The sequence below is a fragment of the Panthera pardus genome, unplaced genomic scaffold, assembly GCF_024362965.1.
Source record: "Panthera pardus isolate Hobbes unplaced genomic scaffold, ASM2436296v1 HiC_scaffold_15, whole genome shotgun sequence".
Lineage (NCBI taxonomy): Eukaryota > Metazoa > Chordata > Mammalia > Carnivora > Felidae > Panthera > Panthera pardus.
The window spans coordinates 38,256,775-38,278,963 of record NW_026526710.1 but is presented as its reverse complement, the minus strand read 5'-3'; the positions used below and the strand labels follow the sequence as shown (position 1 = coordinate 38,278,963).

At 35.7% G+C, this 22,189-nt stretch overlaps 1 protein-coding gene across 1 annotated transcript in view; it reads right to left on the bottom strand.

The window, feature by feature from the left end:
- THOC1 (THO complex subunit 1) overlaps positions 1-22,189 on the bottom strand; it is a 59,369-nt gene that overhangs the window by 20,308 nt on the left and 16,872 nt on the right. The window contains exons 8-11 of the mRNA XM_019418337.2: positions 21,444-21,526; positions 18,827-18,900; positions 10,220-10,328; positions 7,923-8,054 (exon numbers count right to left, since the gene is read on the bottom strand). Of these exons, the coding sequence (XP_019273882.1) occupies positions 7,923-8,054; positions 10,220-10,328; positions 18,827-18,900; positions 21,444-21,526 (398 nt within the window). The remainder of the gene's footprint in view (positions 1-7,922; positions 8,055-10,219; positions 10,329-18,826; positions 18,901-21,443; positions 21,527-22,189) is intronic.

The window sequence follows — 22,189 nt, the reverse complement described above, 5'->3', positions numbered from 1 at the left end:
TACTCCATTATAACTGTTCATCTGCCAACTTCTCATACTTTTACAAGTTTTTTCTTAATAGATTTTGAGCACATAGGATGGCTCATTAGTGATTTTTACCCTACTTAAGCTTTGTGCCTTAAATTCTATTGTATTTGGTACTTATGTAGCTGCTTTTTGTTGTTGATATCTGCTTGGTATGTCTATTTCCATCCTAATATTTCAACTTTTTTGAATAGTTTTGTTCTAGGCATATATCCTCTGTGGATGCAAATTATAACGTTGCACATTCCATTTCTTAAATTTCTCTTGTGCTCTTTTCCAAGTTTTAAGCTTCTTAGGTCTATTTTCCTTCCTTCTTAATGCAACCCACTGGAATTACAAAGCTTAGCTATGTACTGCAAGTGAACTAGGAGGGTACAATTCTAAAATGCAAAACTCTTTAAAAGGAAACTGCTGTTCCCTGGAAAACAAATTTACCAATGACAATTGAATGCACTGGAAACTGAGAGCATTTGTGTAAATATGAATCTATGGTTTACTCTTGGGCCCTTAGTGAAGCAGGCTTTATCTGAGTAATTAAAATATCTCCTTTCCTTGGAATAAAAGTGTCCTGTATAATCTCTAGTTTGCCTAATAACTTGATAAAAATAATCTATAATTTTCATTATTAATAATTGAGTAATTTCTTCTATTAACTATTAGGCTCATTTTCTTTTTTTTCTGTGAAAGCCCACCGAATTGTGGGTCAAGGAGTAGAAAATCAGGCAGCAGTCTTTCTAATGTAGGAGTTGCAGATTACTCAAAAAAAGAAATGAGTATATGAATATACTCTGGTCAACTGTGTGTCTTTAGGGATTTCTAGAAAAGTATAAAATTTCTCAAGTGTACTACAGTTCTTTCTTAAATTGTTTAAAAGCATCACTAAGTTCTTATATAATTCTGGGAGAGCTGTTAAAAACCCTCCTTAGACAAGAAAGAAATCAAGCCAAAACTCCACATGCTTTGAATATATTCATTTTTCTCCCCAGACTGGGAGAAAACACAGGTTCCACAGTCATTATTTTAAAAAGAATGCCATGATTTAAACTTAATTTTCACAAAATTAGATTTAAATTAGGGTTTAGCAGACTAAATTGTAATACTTTTCTACCTGGAATAGGTCCATATATTATATTCAACTGAATTATAAAACATTTGGTTTCTGAGAAGAAAAAGAACATATAAACTATTGCATAAAAACTAAATTACAAACTTAAATAGTACTTGTATTTACTAATAATTTTTTAAAAACTTTCTTTCAAAAAAAAAGTAAAAAAGTGAAAAATTTCATTGTAGTTTAAGGATTTCAGTGTCCTTGCTGAGTTACAGGATAAAGAAAAGTATGTCTCCAGCAAAGCAGGAGATGTTATCTGTCAGCCCTTTTGCTTTATTGTCAACAAAGGTAACTTAAAGGTATGGTCATAAATTAAAAGATTTGAAGAAACCCTTCTGTACTAATACTTTCAAGGAGATTTAGAGGACTTAATACCCCTTAGTAAAATATGAAAACTTACATTTTGATCTCTTTTCCTTTAATATATCTAATGTAAAACACAAACTATTTATTTTATTTATTTTTAATTTTTTTTTTTAACGTTTATTTATTTTTGAGACAGAGAGAGACAGAGCATGAATGGGGAAGGGTCAGAGACAGAAGAAGACACAGAATCCGAAACAGGCTCCAGGCTCCAAGCTGTCAGCACAGAGCCCGAGGCGGGGCTTGAACCCACGGACTGCGAGATCATGACCTGAGCCGAAGTCGGATGCTCAACTGACTGAGCCACCCAGGCGCCCCGATACAAACTATTTATTTTAGTAAATGCAAGACTTTTTTTCTGCCTCCAAAAGCCTAAATTAAATGGAACCTCCTGAACAATACAGGTTATGCTGTTACTGCTACAAAGATTTAGGATTATTTAAACGAACACTGGTGAACAATTAAATCGAGTTGTGATTAAACAGCTAGTGTTTATATACTGGTTTTCATAAACCTCAGACAATACTGCAAATTAGGTGACTTTACTGAATACTCTTAGGTTACCTGATAAAGTTTCAATAATCTGTAGTTTCCTTAAGAAACTATATATATATATATATATATATATATATATATATATATATCCTTCAGAATACTCCGATTAAGATGGTGAAATCAATGTGTACTTTTTTTTTTTAAAGGATGGGGTTTTTTAAAATGTTTATTTATTTCTTTATTTTTAATGTTTATTTATTTTTTGTAAGAGTGTGAGTAGGGGAGGGGCAGAGAGTGAGGGAGACACAGAATCTGAAGCAGGCTCCCGGCTCTGAGCTGTTAGCACACGCGGGGCTCGAACTCAGGAACCATGAGATCATAGCCTTAGCCAAAGTCAAATGCTTAACTGACTGAACCACCCAGGCGCCCCTCAATGTGTACATAAAAAAAAAAATTTTTTTTTAAGTTTATTTGAGAGACAGAGGGAGGGGAAGGAAGGGAGGGAGGGAGGGAGGGAGAGAGAGAGAGGGAGAGAGAGAGAAAACAAGTAGGGGAGGGAGGGGGGAGAGAAAGAGAGAGAGAGAGAGGGAGAGAAAGAGAGAACAAGTAGGGGAGGGGCAGAGAGAGATGGAGAGAGAGAATCCAAAGCAAGCTGCCCAACTCAGGCTCGATCTCACAAACCGTGAGATCATGACCTGAGCCGAAATCAAGAGTTGGATGCTTAACCAACTGAGCCACCCAGGCACCCCTCAATAGGGGCTTTTAAACATACTTTAAAATCAGAGTTTCAAAACTTTAATACTGTCATTAAACATACTGTTTGATATATTAAAACATATATATTAAAGTATAAAGTTTAAAAACACTTAGAGGAGGGAACCTGATTAACTCAGAGACACAAAATTAAGCCTCTGAGTATGCACTCCATTCTCAAGGGTAGTAAAATGTGCTTTGCCTGCTGTATGTTCTGTCCAGGTGGTAGTAATCACTGCCCTCATTAAAGCACATTTTCTTTTCAAAGAACTGTTTACATTTATGAATATACTGACTTTATGTTTTCGTGACTATGTAGTGCCATAAAATGAGATGAGATGGTCATTTCTGGAGGAGCTAACATTCTAATGTTATTAATTATTAATAATTTATTAATAATTGAAATGATTATTTCTATTACTCTGGCTAATGAAATAGCAAGGTTAGGTCATTTCTCACCCTATCTTTGCTGTTCTCTTTATCTTACCAATTAGCCAGTCTCCTCTACCAACTCTTTCAGACTTTGTCCTTCAGAATCAGGCTCCATGTCCATGGCCTACACTGGCAGGATACCTTTTGTACCCTGACTGGCTTTAGCCTTTCCTAGATGGCCACTTGGCAGCACCAAAGAATAGACCTTCTTACCTTACTTGCATAACCACAGCTTGCCTCACACACACACGGGATTCTACAAACAATAAAAAGTAATAAGCATGCTCTAAATTTTCTAAAATGTCAGCAAAACACTTCAAACAAATTGCAAAATTTGTAAAGTCCTTAAGACTTATCAATGTCTTCACTGCCCACAGCACAGATAGGAAAATATCCAAATAATTCTGAAAAATAAAGTAACCCAAAGTAACATAATTCAACTGAAGTGCCCAGACACAATGTCTATAGCTTATATGATGGTGAGATCTGTAATTTGGTCTCTTTCTTCATGAAATATTAATGGTAGGCCAATAAAATTTCTGTAACTTCCTCACTGGCCACCTCAGGCCCAACACTGATGTGCTCTATAGCTTTGTGTTTGATTATTTCAAAGCCCAAATCAAGTCTGTCAAACCATTCTTATCACAGCTGTGTGTCTTCTCTACTAAAAAAACCAAAACAGTGGCGCCTGGGTGGCTCAATTGATCAAATGTCCAACTCTTGATTTCGGCTCAGGCCATGATCTCACACGGTTTATGAGTACAAGCCCTGCGTCGGGCTCTGTGCTGATAATGCAGAGCCTGCTTGGGATTCTCTCTCTTTCCCTTTCTCTCTCAAAATAAATAAACTTAAAAAAACAAAACCAAAAAACCCAGATGTCCTCAGCACTACATTTAGTGACTATCCCTGGATTATTTTACCATGCTAACAAGGAAACTGTATTATTAGAACTTCGTGTTTACAATCATACCATAGGCAGCACAAAAAAGTGGCCTTTAAAAATTACAATGCAACTTTGTTTCTAGGGGAAATATCCCTCTTTAAGAAAGAAGGAACTTACAAAGACACCTATTTGTAGAACCTGTGCCTATCTGTGGTTACTATATGATTGGCCTGTCTGTAACTATAAAGGCTGTATCATTCTTTCTATGCACTGTATCCTAAATCTCCCTCCCTAGGGAAAAGTATGACCACATTCATGTAAACAAAATGTAATGCTTCTGGGTGATAACACTCCCATCAGATGTGGGACTATATCAAATGGATTTAAAACATTGTGTAAGGTATTAGAGAGATGTGAAAGTCTTTCAGTGGAACAGTAAAGCTTATAAAATGGTGCATACTTTTGACGCTACAGGTAATGCACTACAACTATTTTCACCTGGATACTGAGCAGTAAACACTGGGTATACACCGTAAAAATATGAAGAATGTATAAGAAGGGTTGTCATATAGATCTAAATTTAGGAAAAAATTGTTGCCTAAGAGGCCGCAAAGAGAACTGAAGATAGTAAACATTACATGCTTCACATTCTCTTTGCTGCAATTCTCTGTGCGCCTTTTCTCTCTGTTCCATATCATAAAGTTTGAAGCTTCTCAAAGCTGTTTTTACCTCCCTCATGGTATTAAGTAATGGAATTCCAGAGCTTAACCCTGTAAGCTCAAGCACTCCTGACTGAAGTATATGCCTACATCAGTCATTAAACATGTTTTCCTTTCCCATATTGTCATCTAGTTTAAATTCCACATTAAAATTTTTTTAAAAACCTCTCTGACCTCAGCCTCAGTAATTTCTTACTTGACACATCTCCAAAGGCAAGGGAATTAAAAGCAAAAATGAACTATTGGCGCGTCATCAAGATAAAAAGCTTCTGCACTGCAAAGGAAACAATCAACAAAACTAAAAGGCAACCGACGGAATGGGAAAAGATATTTGCAAATGACATATTGGACAAAGGGCTAGTATCCAAAATCTATGAAGAACTCACCAAACTCCACACCCGAAAAACAAATAATCCAGTGAAGAAATGGGAAGACATGAACAGACACGTTTCTAAAGAAGACATCCAGATGGACAACAGGCACATGAAAAGATGCTCAACGTCACTCCTCATCAGGGAAATACAAATCAAAACCACACTGAGATACCACCTCACACCAGTCAGAGTGGCTAAAATGAACAAATCAGGAGACTATAGATGCTGGAGAGGATGTGGAGAAATGGGAACCCTCTTGCACGGTTGGTGGGAATGCAAACTGGTACAGCCACTCTGGAAAACAGTGTGGAGGTTCTTCAACAAATTAAAAATAGATCTACCCTATGACCCAGCAATAGCACTGCTAGGAATTTACCCAAGGGATACATGAGTGCTGATGTATAGGGGCACTTGTACCCCAATGTTTATAGCAGCACTTTCAACAATAGCCAAATTATGGAAAGAGCCTAAATGTCCATCAACTGATGAATGGATAAAGAAGTTCTGGTTTATATATACAATGGAATACTACTTGGCAATGAGAAAGAATGAAATATGGCCTTTAGCAGCAATGTGGATGGAACTGGAGAGTGTTATGCTAAGTGAAATAAGCCATACAGAGAAAGACAGATACCATATGTTTTCACTCTTATGTGGATCCTGAGAAACTTAACAGAAGACTATGGGGGAGGGGAAGGGGAAAAAAAAAGTTATAAAGAGGGAAGGAGGCAAACCATAAGAGACTCTTAAAAAACTGAGAATAAACTGAGGGTTGATGGGGGGGGGTGGGAGGGAGGGGAAAGTGGGTGATGGGCATTGAGGACACCTGTTGGGATGAGCACTGGGTGTTGTATGGAAACTAATTTGACAATAAATTTCATATTAAAAAAAAATTTTTAAGCACTTTTTATGACATTTTTGTTTTTTATCAATACATTCACTGTCATGTTTTTCAATTTTTGGGGTCACCACTGCTTTCTGTATCCCACTACTTTCTTAAGGGTTCAATTTCCTTCTTCCTAGAGAATACCCTTTAGAAGTTTTTCAAAAAGAAGGTCTTAGAGAAGTATGTTTTCCTGGTCTTTCAATGATAATGTCTATTTTGTCCATAGTCTTGAGTGCATTTAGCTGGATATAAAATTCTAGATTGACAGGTTTTCTTCTTTAGAACTATAGCATTTCACCACTATCTTCTGGTATCTGTTAACTGTTAGAAATTGGCTAACAAACAGCTGTTCCTTTCTAGTATATTTGTCTTTTTTTTTTTTCCCCCTTTAGTGGTTTTTAAGGTTGTCTCTTTTTCTCTGCAGTTATAGCATGATGTACTGAAGTATTATTTGTAGCACACATTTAATCTTCGAACTTGGTATTCCCTTTAATTCTTTTCAATATACTTTTCCCTCTATTTTGTTCTTTAATAGTTGCTGAAATTTCTCAGTCAACCACACATTGCTCTCAACTGCTCTTTCACATTAACAAGCTAAAAAACCCTGTCTCTGTGTCTTCTGGGTAAACTTAACATTACCTAACATTCATTAGTTCTCTTTTCATCTATGTTCAATCTATAGTTTAATTCTGTATGTTCTGCTTTGGTTTTGATGATCACATCTTTCATTTCTAAGTCTCTCAGTTGTCATATTGAACCATTCTGTTTCATTTCTGCCTGTTTCAGTTTCACAATTTTTTATTTAGTCTCAATGGATGCTATATAATCAATTATCTCTTTGATTATCCAAAACATGTATTTTTAAAGTCACGATCAGGCTGTGTATCTGGAATAAATACACGTGTATCCCAACAGTTGATTTGGTTGGTGGTATTTCCTAGTATTGAATTTCTTTATAAATTTTGTGAATCATATTGTAATTTAATTGTAATTTATCAGAGATTTGAATGAGAAGCTTTTGTTTTGGAATGTTTGTTTACTTTCCCTTCTTTCTCTGTACATCCTTTCTTGTCTAGGAGTTTTCCATTTGATTCCATGAGGGTCCCTGGAACCAAGTCTGGAAAAAGTCTTAAGATGAATTCTTGGAGCAACTATTTTATTAGTATATTGAAGATATCACATATTTAGTCACAAAACTAGCAGACATAAAGCTTGACACAAATCTGTGTCTTTGTTATCCCTAGACCCAGAGTCTCCTATGAATCCACTGCCCTTGGCAGAATACTATTAATATTTTGTCTTAGCTTCTTTTTAAAAGAAGGTAAATTTCAACCTCAGTCCCTGGCTTCAAGCAGTGAATCTGGCTCCGGCCCCTGGTCCCACATGAAACATATCTGGTGTCTACCACTTGTAGTCAAACTCCTTATAGCCAAACTCCTAATACAATTATCATTGCATTTGTAGTCAAATGCTCTACCCCTGAGCTATACCCCCCTTAGCGTTGCATTTGAATAAAATTTACTTATTAAGCTGTACAAATAAGATTACAGAGAATGTTTAAACACCTTATTTGTACCTAAGGGACAAACTAATTACAAAATATTATCTTCAATAATGCAAATTAAATCCTAACTTGAGGTTCAAAATATATGCACTTGAAAGTAATTAAAATGCAAAATAAGCCTACAAAACAGAAAATGCAGAACTTCTTTCACTTCTAAAATCAAATTAGTCTTACTTGTGGAAGGAAGACACAAGATTCTCAAACTAATACTTACCAGCTTTAACCAAAAATAAACATTTCTATTAAACTTAAAAACAAGATCAGCTAAATAGAAAAAAAGACGAGTACTTATGCTTAGTGAAAAAGAAAAATTTGTACCTTTTCACTTGTTAAAAATTTTGCAAAATACACATGTTCTCCTCCTGCTTTTAATTCTTCCATCTTTTTCCTGGAGGCCTGAGTATCATCTAATTTATAACTCTTAAAAACAGCTAGAACTTCTTCAGAATACTGCAAAGTAAAAATACCAATTAGTTTTATTTGGCATTGTGGCCCAATAATTTTTTAAGTGCTTTTCTATATCAAAACACCTAGAATTTACTCACAGTTAGCCATGAATGCATATTGTAAAGCATATTAAACAAGAAAAACCATGGCGGGAAAATGGGAGTAAAACTACTTGTTATGAGATTTCATGGTATTGTAAAAGTTGGGATAAACCCTCTACTCCTTAAGAAATATCATTTCTTATATAGTTTGTGTAAGGGGCAAATAGAGAAAGTAATGCTTTCAGATTATACAGAAATTTACCATTGAAATTAGCTGTTTAACCAGCTGTGGAAAACATTCAAGCATTTCTTGTGCTAAAATGCTGTGACCAAATAAGACAATGATGTTGAACCCTATCTAGTAACAATTCCAGATGATTTCTCACTCACCACTTAATCTGAACACACACCATGCCACTTTTAAGAGCTATGCATTCACCTTGGATTTTGACTACAACTGAAAAGGACAACTGATCTTTAAGTAGCCAACAAAAAGAAATATAGAGAATTCTTTTTTTTTTTTTAATTTTTTTTTTTTAATGTTTATTTATTTTTGAGACAGAGAGAGACAGGGCATGAACAAGGGAGGGTCAGAGAGAGAGGGAGACACAGAATCTGAAGCAGGCTCCAGGCTCTGAGCTGTCAGCACAGAGCCCGATGCGGGGCTCGAACTCACGGACTGTGAGATCGTGACCTGAGCCGAAGTCGGCTGCTCAACCGACTGAGCCACCCAGGCGCCCCCAGAGAATTCTTATAAAACAAAGCCTAGCCATTTTTTTCTGATAGTTTGTAAACCTTTAAAAAAATTTTTTGTTTAAGTTTATTTTGAGAGGGAGAGAGAGAGAGAGCACCTGTGGGAGCAGGGGAGGAGCAGAGAGAGAGAGGTGGAGAGAGAATCCCAAGCAGGCTCTGTGCTGCCAGTGCAGTGACTGACACAGGGCTTTAACTTATGAACTGTGACATCATGATCTGAATCCAAATCAAGAGTCTGATGCTTAACAGAATGAGTCACTCAGGTGCTCCAACTTAAAAAAAATTTTTTTTTGTTAAGATTTTATTTTTAAGTAGTCTTTACACTCAAAGTGGGACTGGAACTTAAACCCATGAGGTCAAGAGTTGCATGCTCTACTCAACCGACAAGGCACCCCTAAGCTTGTTTACCTTAAAAATAAAACTGCCAGTTATTTTACCAGCAAAAAAATAAATAAATAAAAGAAAAAGGGTTTATTTGGGAATAGCTGAGAATTGCAATCTGGGACTAGCAAACTACCACAAAGCCAGGCACAAATTTTGGGAGAACAAAGTAGAAGAATGCTCTTTTACAGAATAAAGGAGGAGTTCTGAGGGACTGTTATAAACTAAAAGTCCACTGGAATAAACTGGGAGTTCAAAGTATAGTGGTTTCTCATTGGCTAAACTGTCGCTATCTCTCACTGGCTGGGCTGTTGCTGGGAGAGGAAGAAATCTTCATGCTGCTGGGACAGTAAAATAGTATAGACTGAAAAGGTCTATCTCTTCCAGCTGGGTCTGAAATTAACAACTAGTGCTGAGTGTAAGAGTTCCCCCTGTTGGTTTCCTGATTCTTCCATTCTAAATGAGGTTTCCTTTTATTAATTTTCACAGGCTATGTGGCTCATGTGGTCTCAGTCATACTACTCAAGTCTGCCATTACGGCACACAAACAGCCATAAGTAATACATAAATGAATGAGTGTGGCTGTGTGCCAAAACAACTACGAAAACAAAGAGAAGACTGGATCTGGCCCATGGCCATAGTTTGCAACCCTCGTTCTAACAGGATACTTGAAATAATTTTGTGCAAAGTAAAGACAACATATTTGGCAAATATTCATCAATTTGTGTTGATAATACTATGTAAAAAAAAAAATCAAACCCCAAGGCTGTAATTGCTAACTTTGAAATCCCTAACTCATTTATAAACAACTCCACAAAATTGGCGGTTTAAATACTAATTTACAATTTAGCTTCTGCATTATATTACAAAATAGGCATAAAAACCTAAGAGGTAAAATTATACAATAAAAAGTATGCTGGACAAGAGTCAAGTTTTGCCTCTGCCATAGCTGTAAAACATTGACTTTTGGCTAGTACGTAACTGGCAACTCACCTTCAGAAAAGTTTTCCACGAAATCTTCTCATAGCATTGCACAGGATTCCTGAAGTAATCTTGAAGTGACCAGAATTTTCGATACAGGTTGTAATCAATTGGAATGGAGCTAATAAAATAAATGTCATATTAAATAAATCATTTAAATTTTTTTTAGAAATATCTAAGTGCTCCTAACTTTTCTTAGGTCATAAATCCCTTTAAGAAGCTGATGACAGCTAAGCCCCTTTACCCAGAAAAGTGCACGTTCATACTTAAACTTTTATAAACAATTTCAGGGGATTCATAGACTCTAACAGATCCACTTTACAGTAGCAGAATGCCTGAATTTTGGCCCAATACATGATTATTCAGAATTAAAGACTATGTTTCCTAACCTCTCTTGCAGCTATGTGTGGCCATGTGGTTAATTTCTGGCTATTTGGGAGAAGTCATATGTGCAATTTTGGGGCCATGTTTTACCACTTTCCTATTTCTCTTTCTGCTGGCCATAATGCAGATATGATGATGAGCCACATGGACTATAGGGAAAAAAAGGAAACACCAAGATATGGTGGGATAAGAAGTTAGGAGGAACGTAGGTCCCTAGACAATCTTCCTGAGAAGTGATATTCTACCAGCTCTGAACTGCCTGTCTCCAGACTTTTACATAAGAAAGAAATCAACTTCCATGTTGTTTAAACTAATGTCACTTTGAACCTATGCTAAAAGACATGGCATCAGACAAGTACATATCAACTCAGTATTACAAAAGTAGGCATTTTCTTTAGTGTTTTTATTATGGCATTACTAATTCAACCTGTAATTTGTTACAAATCTGCAGTGTCAATACACATTCTATTAATTTTTAAATTTACAAAAATCATTACACTATGTTTTAATTTTAGAAGTTAGACATTTCAGGGGTGCCTGGGTAGCTCAGTCGGTTGAGTGTCCAGCTTCGGCTCAGGTCACAATCTCACGGTTTGTGAGTTCGAGCCCCGCGTCAGGCTCTGTGCTGACAGCTCAGAGCCTGGAACCTGTTTCAGATTCTGTGTCTCCCTCTCTCTCTGTTCCTCCCCTGCTGATGCTCTGTCTCTCTCTCTCAAAAATAAATAAACATTAAAAAATTGAAAAAAAAAAGTTAAAAATTTCAGACTTTTTTTATCTAAGAGATTTTTGTTTTAACAAAATCCTCTATATCATTCAAAATAGCCATTATATAATGTAAAAAAATGCTTGAGGTATGAACTATTTCATATCCTCAAATATCCACACAAATTTTCAACATCACCTCTGTAAAATTAATTTTGTGTGTACTACCTTACTCCATTCTTTCTAAATAAACCTTAATAAATTGAACCTATGGATTATAGTTAGTATTTTCTCTAAGCTTCACGGCCATACAAATATTCCAAGAAAGATTGTAATTTTATGTGCAGAACAGGAAGGGGGGCTTAGTGATCCACAAAGTCTTATGATCTTAAGAGTCTTGCATTCTCTATTCTGGGCAATAATAGAACGTTAATCTTCCACTCTTCATTTTTGACACGGATATATTAAAAATTACTTTTTTGATGACAAGGGAGTGACAGGGACAATATTATAAAGCATTTTAAAGGATTATAGTAAAATAAAATGAGTATAATTTTCATTATGTACTTTAAGAAGTTTTTTGGGAGGGATAGGGTAATATTTAAAAGACTGAAAAGTGTCTTACTTCCTTTTTATACAAGGATAGAGTAGAAAAGTAAAAAATAATTTGCTAGTGTAAAAATCAGTTTTCTACAGAAATGTCTGAAAAGGCATTAGTTTTCTAAGAATGACAAAGGGAAAAGTATTTTAGCAAAACATGTGGAAGCACATTTGATGAAGATTCTCACCATAGTACTTTAATTCATATGATTAAGATTACAAACTACAAGTCAGTATCATAAAATACTTGTCTAAAGAATTTCATTAAATTTATAATCAATTGGCACATCAATTAAAACAACCACATACAGTAACAGATTACTTATCTTACAGTCACACTTCTGACAACTCTAACTGTATGGAACAAAGGTGTGAACTTGGAAATAATTGAAAAAGTCCTTGGTCTGCAAGGAAACAGCAGTCACAAAGTGCATGCACTTCATTTTACAAAAGAGGCTGAAATTATGCTTGAATTATGCTTACCCAGATTATAACGGCTTTGAATTATGTATAAAGGTTAATAATTTAGCAAGCTAGCTCATTTTGATAAAAGAATGCTAACTTGGTAGAGCGACTACTAGTATTTGAAATATGTGGACCTTGCTTCAAATCAATAATGAAGAATACTGGCAACTTTTAATTGACCAACAGCCAGCTCCTGCCAAAAGTTTTATCAAGAACTGACAGTGTTCAAAAGAATCTAATGGGCATGTTAACTTTTACTCTTTCTACATTCTTTCCTAGTAACTTTGAAAACAGGAAAACAATGATCTGAACACCAACTGACATCAACTGTTTTCTATAACTGAAGCAATTTCATTGATTTACAAGATTGTAAGTCTGGGTTTTCTACATATCAAGTTAAAAAAAAAAAAAAGGCCACAAAAGGAACATTTTCCAAAATGTGCAAATGGAAAAAAGAAAAGCCATGTATAAAATAAATTATTTATATTCCTCAAATAATACTATAACCAGTATTTGTGTAGTTCCATACACTTAATAAATAAGTTTTTTGAAACAAAATGGCTTTTGAAGATTTTATATAGTTTTATATATAGTTATATGCACACACACACAATGATACTCAGTTACCACATATAAGAATATAATAAATGCCTCTTGAAATGCAGTACAAGGAAAGTTTGCCCTTAAGAAATGGGAGACTACCAGATACACAACCTAACCTTACACCTTAAAGAGCTTGAAAAAGAAGAGCAAATAAAACCCAAAACAGCAGAAAACAGAAAATAATAAAGATTAGAGCAGAAATTAATGCTATCAAAACCAAAAACAGTAAAACAGATCAATGAAACCAGAAGCTGGTTCTTTGAAAGAATTAACAAAATTGATAAACCACTAGCCAGTCTGATCAAAAATAAAAGGAAAGGACCCAAATAAATAAAATCAAGAATGAAAGAGGAGAGATCACAAGCAACACAGCAGAAATAAAAACAATAAGAGGAATATTATGAGCAATTATACACTAATAAAATGGGTAATCTGGAAGAAATGGACAAATTCCTAAAAATGTATCTACCAAAACTGAAACAGGAAGAAACAGAAAATTTGATCAGACCCATAACCAGTAAAGAAACCGAATTAGTAATCAAAAATCTCCGAAAAAAAAAAACAAGAGTCCAGGGCCAGATGGCTTTCCATGAGAATTCTACCAAACATTTAAGGAAGAGTTAACACCTATTCTCTTGAAGCTGTTCCAAAAATAGAAATGGAAGGAAAAATTCCAAACTCTTTCTGTGAAGCCAGCATTGCCTTGACTCTGAAACCAGACAAAGACCCCACTAAAAAGGAGAACTATAGACCAATTTCCCTGATGAACACAGATGCAAAAATCCTCAACAAGATATTAGCCAACTGGATCCAACAACAGTACATTAAAAAAATTATTCACCACGACCACGTGGGATTTATACCTGGGATGCAGGGCTGGTTCAATATCTGCAAAACAATCAATGTGATCCATCATGTCAATAAAAGAAAGGTCAAGAACCATATGATCCTCTCAACAGATGCAGAGAAAGCATTTGACAAAATGCAGTATCCTTTCTTGATAAAAAACTCTCAAGAAAGTAGGGATAGAAGGATCATACCTCGAGATCATAAAAGCTATATACAAAAGACCCAACGCTAATATCATCTTCAGTGGGGAAAAACAGAGCTCTCCCCTTAAGGTCAGGAACAAGACAGGGATGTCCACTCTCACCACTATTATTCAACATAGTATTAGGAAGTCTTAGCCTCAGCAATCAGACAAGACAAAGAAATAAAAGACATCCAAATTGGCCAGGAGGAGGTCAAACTTTCACTCTTCGCAGATGACATGATACTCTATATGGAAAACCCAAAAGATTCCACCAAAACACTGCTAGAACTGACTCATGAATTCAGCAAAGTTGCAGGATATAAAATCAATGTACAGAAATCAGTTGCATTCCTATATACCAACAATGAAGCAACAGAAAGAGAAATCAAGGAATTGATCCCATTTACAATTGCACCAAAACCCATAAAATACCTAGGAATAAATCTAGCCAAAGAGGTTAAAAATCTGTACACTGAAAACTATAGAAAGTTTATAAAAGAAACTGAAGAAGACACACACACACACACACACACACACACACACACGGAAAAATATCCCATGCTCCTGGATAGGAAGAACAAATATGGTTAAAATGTCAATACTACCCAAAGCAATCTACATATTCAATGCAATCCCTATCAAAATAACACTAGCACAGAGCTAGAACAAACAATCCTAAAATTTGTATGGAACCAGAAAATACCCCAAATAGCCAAAGCAATGTTGAAAAAGGAAACCAAAGCAGGAGGCAACGCCAGACTTCAAGCTGTATTACAAAGCTGTTATCATCAAGACAGTATGGTAATGGCATGAGAACAGACACTCAGATCAATGGCACGGAACAGAGAACCCAGAAATGGACCCACAAACGTATGGCTAACTAATCTTTGACAAAGCAAGAAAGAATATTCAGTGGAATACAGTGTTTTCAGCAAGTGGTGCTGGGAAAACTGGACAGCAACATGCAGAAAAATGAACCTGGACCACTTTCTTATACCATACACAAAAATAAACTCAAGATGGGCGAAAGACCTAAATGTAAGACAGGAAGCCATCAAAATCCTCAAGGAGAAAGCAGGCAAAAACCTCTCTGATCTTGGTCACAGCAACTTCTTACTCAACACGTCTCCAGAGGCGAGGGAAACAAAAGGAAAAATGAACTATTGGGACCTCATCAAAATAAAAACCTTCTGCACAGTGAAGTTAAGAATTAGCAAAACTAAAAGGCAACTGACAGAGCGGGTGTGGGGGGGCGCGCCTGGGTGGCTCAGTCAGTTAAGCGTCTGACATCGACTCAGGTCATCATCTCGTGGCTTGTGGGTTCGAGCCCCGTGTCAGGCTCTGTGCTGGCAGCTCAGAGCCTGGAGCCTGCTTTGGATTCTGTGTCTCCCTCTCTCTGCTTCTTTCCCAGCTCACACTCTGTCTGTCTCTCTCAAAAATAAATAAACATTAAAAAAAAATTTAAAAGGCAACTGACAGAATGGGAGAAGATATTTGCAAACAACATATCAGATAAAGGGTTAGTATCCAAAATCTATAAAGAACTTAACAAACTCAACACCCCCCTAGACACTTCTCCAAAGAAGACATCCAGATGGCCAACCGAGACATGAAAAAAAGGCTCACCATCACTCATCATCAGGGAAATACAAATCAAAACCACAATGAGATACCAGAGACCTGTCAGAATGGCTAACATTAACAACTCAGGCAACAACAGATGTTGGTGAGGATGTGGAGAAAGAGGATCTCTTTTGCACTGCTGGTGGGAATGCAAACTGGTGCAGCCACTCTGGAAAACAGTATGGGGGTTCCTCAACAAATTAAAAATAGAACTACCCTACGACCCAACAATTGCACTACCAGGTATTTATCCAAGAGATACAGGTATGCTGTTTCAAAGGGACACACGCACCCCTATGTTTATAGCAGCACTATCAATAATAGCCAAAGTATGGAAGGAGCCCAAATGTCCCTTGATGGATGAATGGATAAAGAGGTGGTGTGTGTGTGGAGTATTACCCAACAATCAAAAAGAATGAAATCTTGCCATCTGCAACTACGTGGATGGAGCTAGAGGGTATTATGCTAAGCGAAATTAGTCAGAGAAAGATAAATGGCATATGATTTCACTCATATGAGGACTTTAAGACACAGAACAGATTAACACGAGGGAAGGGAAGCAAAAATAATATAAAAACAGGGAGGGGGACAAAACATAAAGGACTCTTAAATATGGAGAACAAACAGAGGGTTACTGGAGGGTTTGTGGGAGGGGGGATGGGTTAAATGGGTAAGGAGCATTAAGGAATCTACTCCTGAAATCATTGTTGCACTGTAGGCTAACTAACTTGGATGTAAATTTAAAAAATTAAATTAAAAAAAAAAAAAAAAAAGAAATGGGAGACTACATTTAATCAGAGAATGAGAATTATGTAACCATCGTATGTTCCTTTATTGTTTCAGTTGCCAGAAACCTCACCTCTTAATTAATGCTTGATAGCAACAACAATCTTATTCCAAGTTGCTAATTATAATCTCCTACCTGTAAAAGCTTCTGATCTTTTATTTTTAGTTGGCCTGGTATTTACTGAGGTGCCTCATAGTTAAAGTAGTATTAATATATGACTACTAAGACATTTTTACAGTTGAGGCACTAAAAGTAAAAAAATTCCTCTCCTCTCAAAGTTCCATTCCATGCTGTCCCTCTCTTTTCCTTCAGGGCTAAACATAGAAAGAGTGGTCTACACTCAATGTCGCCATTTCCTTACCTTCCTTTCATGTTTTGACCCACTGCAATTTGCCTTCTAACTTCACCATTCCACAGATACTTTTGGATTCTATATCCAAACAAAGCAAATGTAACTACTTATTATGTATGCAAACCATAACAAATTAGAGGTGAGAGTTACTATCTAAAATAGAATGTTCTGTAACTATTTTAACCAAGATGTTCTGTAACTTGACATATTTTTTAAATGTTGAGCTGATGATTTTATAGAATGTTACACTTATATTTTTTTAATACAAAATTCTTTATTGGTGTATTTAGCCAAATCTGAAATGGACTTCATACTGTAGATACATGGGTAATGTGTTCTTTGTAAATTGCAGTGCCTAAGACAATCTGGTGATACAGTTGGTCACAAAGTAATTCCCCAAACGATCTCTTCCTCCATTCAAAAAATAGTGAAGGGGATTAAAAGGTATAAACTTGCAGTTTTAAAATAAGTAAGTCACTGGGATATAAAGTACGGCACAGGGAATACAGTCAACAATATTGTAACAACTTTGTATGGTTGACAGAGGATAGTTAGATTTATACTGGTGATCACTTCATAATGTATATAAATGTTGAATCACTATGTATCCACCTGAAACTAATGTAATAATGCATGTCAACTACATTTCAATAAAAAACAAAAAGGGTTAGAAAAGTATGATTGTGACAGACTGAGAGGCAGCTGAGTATTGAATCCTTGTACCTGTGGCTACTTCATCAACATAACCAAAGGGGATGACTTGTCTATACAGGCTGAGTTTAACTAGACAAAACTACACTGGACAGTTTGTCTTTGGGGGCTCTTTTTACATTTCAGGCTCCTATTATGTTGGAGACTACTACCTTGGCCCTTTAAATTCGATGTTCAGGCAAGACCCCAAAAGTATACTATCCATAATGTCCACGAACAAATAGATGTCTAAAAAAAAAACCCCCAAAACACAACTATAGCTAACAATAAATACTGAATAAACACTGTTCTAAGTTTTCCATATATCACTATAGATAACATCAGCAAGTATGACAACAAGGATAGCCACTGTGTATCTTAATAGAACATGTCCAAGCAGCATCTTCTTTAATACTCTCAATGAGCAGGTAGGTGGCACTACTACATTTTAAAGATACTGAAACTGAGTTGCAGGGAAGTTAAGTAACTTGCTTAAGGTTATATGACTAGGATTGGAATTAAGCCTGGAGCCACACTACTTTCAATGCTTCTTTGGAGATACATGTTTGAATCTGAAATCTGGGATGCCAGGAATATGTCTCCCTGTGTGGATACTGGAAACTCTTCCTGACCTTTTGGAAATTTAATTGCAATTAATGATATCTTTTGTCACTGCAGATACCTGGATGTGAAAGTTTTCCTTCCCACCTCCCTTTTCTCTTCTTCATTGCTTCTAACCATCATTAGGAAGAAATAATTTGGAAAGAAAGTAAAGAGTTAGCATATGAGATAAGAAACAAGAGATGGAGCAGGAAGGGGAGAAGAAGGGAAGGCTTCTTATTTCTCCTACTTCATCAAAAAGTCAGCCCATTATCCATAGGCCCTATCCACAGGTCCACAAAGTTAAATGGAAGGAAAAAGAGAGGAGTGCCTAAGTTGCCCATTGTTGGCTTTCCAAATTTTAGGCATACGCATAAAGTAGGCCATGTAAATAATGAACTGTCCACATGCAATTCAGAAACCAACTAAAAGAGCCTATTAGTGATTTAAAATTTGTAACTTTAATATACATAAAAATTACAAATAAATGTATAAGCAGGATTTCCTTCCTTGTCTACATCTTGATGGTAGCTACTGAATAAACACTGTTCTAAGCACTTTCCATATATCACTATACATAACATCAATGAGTATGGTGACAATAGGATAACTACTGTGTATCTTAATAGACCATATCCAAGCAGCATCTCCTATAATACTCTCAATGAGCAGGTAGGTGGCATTACTGCATTCTAAAGACAATGTAACTTGACTTACTTAGTACTTAGTCACTAAGGTGTTAGCTTTGTAGATCAAGAAACTTGAACTTCAAAAACTCACCAAGTTGTTGGAGCTTCATCATCTCCCATTTCACCTTCTTCTACATCCATTCCTTCTTCTCTATCCTCAGTATGCTAAATTTAAAAACATGCATAGCCTGTCATGAAGCAGTTGTCAGGCAGAAGGCAAATACTAGAATAACATCATTCATACACTGCTAGACAAACACTGTTAGAAGTCTAGCTGCACTTCTGCCTAGACCTACAGTTAATCTTTAAGGCAACAGGAATTCTATGTGACAGGGATCTGAGAACTCAGAAGCAGTATGACAATGATATAAGATAGCTATGAAGATACAGTAGTTTTAAGACAGTATTTTTCCACACATGGTTTCTAGATTCCTTTGCAAAGAAAGGGCCTATGGCTAAATACATTTTAGAAATATATACAATGAGCTTTTAGAGAACTGAGAAGACCATTAGTATATTAAGGACTCTAAGAATCGTAGTAAATAACTGTGGTTTTGTCCCCAGCTTTAGTTTGACCAAAGAAATCCTCCCCCAACTGCACAGAGAACTCTTATTATTGGGGAATACTTTAGGGTATGCTGAGTGCCTAGCTCTATATTGAGAAATTCAAAATAACAAGTTTACAAAGAATAGTTCAAGAAATACTGAAAGATATATGAAGGCGAGAGACAAGATTTTAAAAAATCTTAAGTCAACATCACTTCCAAATTGATAATTACATTTAACAAATTATATAAGGTAGTCTAATTTACAGTGAGATGTTAGTTATATTTAATTGATATTTTTTAAAGATTTATAACTTGTTCCTAAATTAAGAATCGGTGCTGAATGTACAGAAATTTGCCAGAAATCTGGACTGTCTTCTGGATATATCATAAATAATCTTAAAAGGGGCGCCTGGGTGGCTCAGTCGATTAAGCAGCTGACTCCTGGTTTCAGGTCAGGTCATGATCTCATGGTTCGTGAGCTTGAGCCCCACATTGGGCTGCACTGACAGCATGGAGGCTGCTTGAGATTCTCTCCTTCCCCCTCTCTCTGCCCCTACTACACTCACACTCTATCTCTCTCTCTCAAAAACAAACATTGAAAAAAAAAAAAAAACCTTTAAAAATAAAGTTGATTATAACTGATGTCTTTTAAAAAATCAGTGGGCAAATGATGGATTATTTAACAAATGGTTCTAATTATACTTGGAAAAAATAAAATTATAACTCAGTTTGTTCCATACTCCAACATTCATGCTGGATTAAAGATTTACAAGAAAAATTAAATCATAAAAGCATCAAAGAAAACAAAGGGACTTCTATAATCTGCAGAGTAGAAGCCTTTAGCATTGACACAAGGCCAGAAACAATAAAACAAAAAGACCAAAAACATTAATATTATATCCAGATTTAAAAGTTCTACACAGGGGTGCCTGAGTGGCTCAGTCGGTTAAGCATCCGACTTCAGCTCAGGTCATGATCTTGCGGTTTGTGAGTTCGAGCCCCGCATCAGGCTCTGTGCTGACAGCTCGGAGCCTGGAGCCTGCTTTGGATTCTGTGTCTCCTTCTCTCTCTGCCCCTCCCCCACTTGTCCTCTGTCCGTCTCTATCAAAAATAAATAAAATGTAAAAAAAACCAAAAATTAAAAGTTCTACACAGCAAAGGCACCATAAGTAAAGTTATAAGAAAAACAATAAACAGGAAAAAAAATCAACAAAATGATAGGCAATGAATTAGTAATATTCTGTCTGAGTAGAACTACACAGCAGTAAGAAAAAGACATTTCAACAGTAAAATGGGCAAATGGCAAGAATAGGTAATTCTCTTCCTCACTGCTTCTAATTGTCATGGAAGAAAAATAAATTCCAATAAACATACAGCAAATCCCTCAACTTCATTAATGACCAAGCAATGTAAGTTAAAACAAAGAAGATTTACTTTTTAAGTATATTATCAATTAAGCAAAGATTTTTAAAAATTGATTAATTCCCAGGGGTGGTGTGTGGCTGTGGGTACACATTCTCTATGTATCAATGGTGATAGTATAAGTTTGGGTATAACCTTTCTGAGAAGTAATTGAGTGCAGCTATCAAAATGTGATATATGCATATATTCTGACACAGCAATTTCACTTATTGGAATTTATCTCTAAAGAGACACCTGGATAATTTAGCAATGATATACACAATACTATTCACTGTAATGCTGTTAACAATTATCCACCGTTAGAAATTATCTAAATGCCTACTGACAGCATTGTAATATATATCCACTTGAAAGACTCATCATGAACCATTAAAAAGACACAGATCCAAATGTACTGATGCAGAAATGCATCCATTTTATACTGTCCAAAGAAGAAAATGGATTGCAGAACAATATGTATTATATGATCTCATTTTTGGAATAAAACTACACACACAATAAGTCCTGTAAAGACAGACAGAGAATGCTAAGAGTGGTTATCTTTGGGCCTTGGATTATGGGGTAGCCATACTTTCTATTTTAAATATTCCTATCTGATTTGCATTTTTTGCATAGAACATACATTATGTCTATAAATTAGAAATAAAGGTTTTAAAATTTTTGGTGACTTAGAAGACCCAGTCACAGGAGTTATCTTAGTAACAAACTTATGTTTGTTAAATTTTGTATCAGCCTCACCTTCTGACCCAGGGTGCTTTCCTGCTCATTGGTATTGAAAACAGTGACATTTTCCAGATTAAATTGACTCTGCAAGTTAAGACCTATTAAAAAGAAAAAAAAAAAAAAAGATTTTCAAAGCAAATCCACCAAACACCTAAATGTGTTTAAGAATATAACTTTGTTGTCACATAACCAAAACAAAGAAAATGATAAATCCATAATTAAACAAAAGATCAAGTCAGACCCACACCTGGTTTTCAAATCCTTTCTAAAATTCATTTCTTTAAGGTGCCTTTAGAGTATCCAGAATTCTACATATATAACAAATACAGTTGTCCCTGTTATTACTGAAAAATCTAGAGCAATTTTACAGAGTGTAATATGTAGTAATTTATAGTTTTGCTAAAGCACAAATAAAAATTGTATTAAACAAAAAGTGAGCATGTATAACAACATATATAATAAATACGCTGCAGTTAATGAGCACCAGGTTTCTGTCAAAGAAGGAACTTATAAATAAGAAGGGATATTGGTACTGGCTTAAACTCAGAAGTATCAGTATGATCTCATGGGTTTTGTTGTTGGTCATTTAAAAATACATACATAGACACATATTAATATAGATGTGTGTGCATATAGATCTTTCCTAGGTCTGTCCACCAAGTGAACCCAGAGCAGTGATACTCTTAGATATCTAGGACCCAGATCTTGGCTTCTAAATACCATTCTTAAATAAAAGAATCAGGCTCTTTGGAGAAGTGGGT